The 4,683-nt window shown below is 37.6% G+C and overlaps 1 protein-coding gene across 1 annotated transcript; it reads right to left on the reverse strand.

The window, feature by feature from the left end:
• Nucleotides 1-908: 908 nt before the first annotated feature.
• On the reverse strand, nucleotides 909-2,288 carry LOC119665491. The gene has a single exon (XM_038074713.1). The coding sequence runs from the start codon at nucleotides 2,286-2,288 to the stop codon at nucleotides 909-911; it is 1,380 nt and encodes a 459-aa protein (XP_037930641.1).
• Nucleotides 2,289-4,683: the final 2,395 nt, after the last annotated feature.

Consider the following 4,683-nt stretch of genomic DNA (forward strand, 5'->3'; position numbering starts at 1 on the left):
GATTCTGCATATCTGCGGTTTTGCATGTAATGCATTCGTAGGCAAGGATTGTATAAAATGGTCTTCTTATAGACGTGTATGTTGGAGGGCCTTGTTCCTGACATGACAGTCGAGTTTTGCGTAGATAACACCTGTATAATACAGTATAATTTCCAAACAAATTTCCCAGCGATTCTTTTCTTTTAAAAGATTCTGCATATCTGCGGTTTTGCATGTAATGCATTCGTAGGCAAGGATTGTCATAGAAGACACTTTTGATCGTATGATAACAAGGTTTCGTTGACTGTTTTATTTTATGAAACAACAAAGAACACCCTCAATAACACATTTAATTATGTGCACATTCATTCAGAATGAGTATACTGGATAACAGACGGAATTTATTTAAGCGATATATAATTGATACTAGTGTCATAACGAATCATGATTAACAGCGAAAAACTTCATATTGATTCATTTACAAATAAGTTGTAATGAATTGCAAAGAATAAAGAAGAATAAATCATATTATGGCCGTGTGCGAGTTAGGCTAATATGGCGTATACATTGGCCGAAAATGGCTCATTTTGGTCAAAAATCGAAAATGAGTAGCGAATGGCTCATTCTTGCATATAAAATTTCAAGCGCGAAAATGAGCAATTTTCTCACATTCTGTATGAAAGACGTTCGAATGCATTCCACATATGTTCCAAATGCAAAGGAATCCATTGAACATACCTGTTTTATTCAGTTAGTTTACTGATAACTTTTATTCACGACTGCTTTATTATTTCTCAAAAACACATGTCGCCTTTTCGCGTGTGCTTAAAGGCGACGACACAATACAAAAATGACAAATAAATTAAAGGCCATGATACAATAAATCTTAATTCTAAACATATCGCCGCCTTTGGTGGCTCCAGCAGACATCAACATTCAGATGGAATAGGTGCCAATTTATGGATTGCTCGGCGAACCTCTCCATTCTTTGTTTTTACATCAGCAACTCGAACCCAACCTTTAGCATCTCTTGTCACTTTCAGCACTCTCCCAATAAGCCATTGCTTAGAAGGCAAATTTTCTTCTGCAACTAACACCATATCACCTTCATTAAGGTTCTTCTGCTTCTTAGTCCATTTGACTTTCTGTTGAAGTTCATGAAGATACTCCGCCGACCACCTTCTCCAAAAATGTTGTTGTATGGCCGAAATTCGTAGCCATCTATCTTTATGAGACCATTCTTCGCTATCCACAGTAGGTTCCACAGTTCCAACCAACAGACCACCTGTTAAGAAATGTGCCGGTGTAAGAACGCTTTCATCATTTGGGTCGTTAGACAAGGTTGTCAAAGGTCTTGAATTTAAAACTGCCTCTACTTCCGCAACCACTGTTGCCAGCTCTTCAAATGTAAGATGCGATTGACCCAATATTCTAGCCAAATGATATTTTGCTGATTTTACAGCCGCTTCCCATAGTCCACCAAAGTGGGGGGATCTGGGTGGTATATGATGAAATTCAATACTATTGGCAGTACAATATTTTGAAATCTTGCCCTGTACTTGTTGATCAAAAAACTTGCATTTCATTTCCTCGAGCTCTTTACGAGTACCCACAAAATTAGTGGCATTGTCGCAAAATAATTTTAAGCATAAGCCGCGTCGAGCTACAAATCTTTTTAATGAAGCCAGGAAAGCCTTTGCAGTCAAATCAGAGACCACCTCCATATGCACAGCTTTTGTGGCAAAACAAATAAAAACAGCAATATAGCTTTTTGTTGTTCTGTACCCACGAAGTAGATACGTTGTTGTAATAGGGCCGCAAAAGTCCACTCCAGTCACAGTGAATGGCCTCGCTACGGTGACTCTAGAAGAGGGTAAATCGCCCATAATCTGATTACTCAATTTTGGATGGCATCTAAAGCATTGTAGACAACTACCAGTAATTTTGCGTATTACTCCTCTAGCATGAAATATCCAAAATCGCTGCCTAACTATAGCCATAAGCGCTTGCGTACCAGCATGCAAATATTTGAAATGAAGAAATCGTACAAAACTGCGAACTATTTCTGAGTTATTCGGTAACAAAATTTGATGTTTAGCATCATATGGTAATGCAGCCTTCGCTAATCTCCCACCAACACGTAGTAGCGGAACACCATAAGTATCTTCTACAAAAATGCTCAGATTTTTATATTTACTGTTTGCTGGCAATTCTCTATTCTTCAATAGCAGCTCAATTTCTTCTTTGAAATAATGTTGTTGCACACAGTAGAATATACGCACTAGTGCTTCATCTAATCTTTCAGTCATAGACTTAACGCTTCTTCGAAAGCCAAGAAGATTGGCAAAAATTCTTTGTAATTTTTCAAAATCGCTGAAGGTTTCAACCCACGTCACAAAAGAAGATTTCGAGTTATCCTCAGAGCATGCCTCATAAGGTATTTTTTTTTTAAATTATTAACAGTCATTATCGTACTATTACGACTCCTTTCTTGGTCAGCATTAGTATTCTTTCTAGACTTATTTGGTGGCCACTCACAACAATCTCTCTTCAAGAAAGAAGGACCTGCAAACCAAATAGAATTAGATAGTTCATCTACATACGCACCTCTTGATATTATATCCGCTGGGTTAGACTTTGAAGGAACATGCCGCCAAATAAACGTTTTTGTCTGCTCTTGAATCAATGATACCCGGTTGGCAACAAATGTATTCCAATTTGATGGGTGCTCGCTCAGCCAATCTAGCACAATTTCGGAATCCACCCATAAATAGGTCGCGTCAATAGAAATTGGAAAATTGGATTTGGTTTTTGTCACTAGTTTCGACAGCAATTCCGCAGCCAAAAGTTCCAATTTTGGTAAAGATAAAGTTTTTAATGGCGCTACTCTGGATTTAGCACTCCACAACTGCATTGTAACGTCGTTGTCCACACATATTGAGCGAATATAAATACAACACCCGAAAGCTCTTTTTGATGCATCAGCAAATCCATGCATTTCAACTCTAGCAACTCGTTTTTCTGCCAAAACAAATCGAGGCACACTTATTTTCTTGACGTCTTTTAGATTTTCGCGGAATTCTATCCATTGACTATGTAAATTCATTGGTAGGGATTCATCCCAATTAGCCTTCAATATCCACAAATCTTGCATGAAAATCTTCGCCTTTACGATTAATGGGTTAATAAGCCCAAGGGGATCAAACAACTTAGATAGTTCCGACAACACTATTCTTTTTGTCACCGCTTTCGAGCTATCAAAATCTGGCCAAACGTATCGAAACGTATCTCCCACTGGAGCCCAGATGATACCAAGAGTTTTTATTATTTCCTCATTATTCATCCGAAGAGTCTTTTCTTTATCAGCTTCAGGCACGAAATTAAGAAATTTTTCACTATTTGTGTTGACGAATCAACAAAAAATTAAGAACTAGGTCATGAGTTAATCGCTCACACCTGTTGCTTAATTTCTTGGTTGACGAATCAACAAAAAGTAAAAATTAGGTCATAAGTAAAGCATTCGCAACTATTGCTTATTAAGCAATTTGTGCGAATTAAGCAATAAGTTATTTTATTTATTGTATGTTCTGCAATTACGGTTGCATTTTATTTTGTATAAAAGAACAAATAAATTTAAATAAAATCAGTTGTTGAAAGTAAATCAACGTCTCACCAATCATTTATTGTTTCCCCCCACCAGTGGTAAGGGACATAAAGATTGTTAATGAACATTCTTGTTCATTTTTGGTCCTTCGAGCCGGATATTTGAAATTTCCCCCACCAGTGGTAAGAGTTTCAAATATACCTAACAAAGAGACTTAAAGTCTAAGATTGAAGTTAATACAAACGTACCGAGGTTTCTAACATCGGAGTGAAGTTAATACAAGCGTACCGAGGCTTTTAACATCAGAGTGAAGTTAATACAAGCGTACCGAGGCTTTTAACATCGGAGTGAAGTTAATACAAGCGTACCGAGGCTTTCAACATCGGAGTGAAGTTAATACAAGCGTACCGAGGCTTTTAACATCGGAGTGAAGTTAATACAAGCGTACCGAGGCTTTTAACATCGGAGTGAAGTTAATACAAGCGTACCGAGGCTTTCAACATCGGAGTGAAGTTTATACAAGCGTACCGAGGCTTTTAACATCGGAGTGAAGTTAATACAAGCGTACCGAGGCTTTTAACATCGGAGTGAAGTGAATGCAAACGTACCATCGAAGTGAAACAAGCAGAAGCGTACCGAGGCACTCAACAAATCAAATCAAATACTAACAGAAGACATCATGGAGATCGAAGAGATAGATCAAGTTATCCAACATCAAAAGGACATTGAAGGTGAGATCCAGAGGATCTGGATAAATTTTAAAAAGGATTCTTCTACAAGATATTCAAAGCAGTATTTTGAGACACGTTTGGAAAATTTGCGTCAGAAATGGGACGCATTTGAAGACAACAATGATAATCTGATCAAGAATTTGAAGCCTGATCATGAATATATCACAAAAAATTACTATGGCCAGTTACAACAAAGACGGAATGAAATCGAAAATCGATTTAATAATGAATTGGAAATAATAAGGCAAATGGAGCAAAGGGAAGCTCAAGTTTCAAGGCATCAAGTTATAAGAGGGCAAGAAGAAGCTCGGTCACCAAGGAATCAAGACATAAGTATCAATGACGAAGTCGCCATCACCAGGCCATGTG

This window comes from Teleopsis dalmanni, chromosome 1 (genome assembly GCF_002237135.1).
Source record: "Teleopsis dalmanni isolate 2A chromosome 1, ASM223713v2, whole genome shotgun sequence".
Taxonomy (NCBI): Eukaryota; Metazoa; Arthropoda; class Insecta; order Diptera; family Diopsidae; genus Teleopsis; species Teleopsis dalmanni.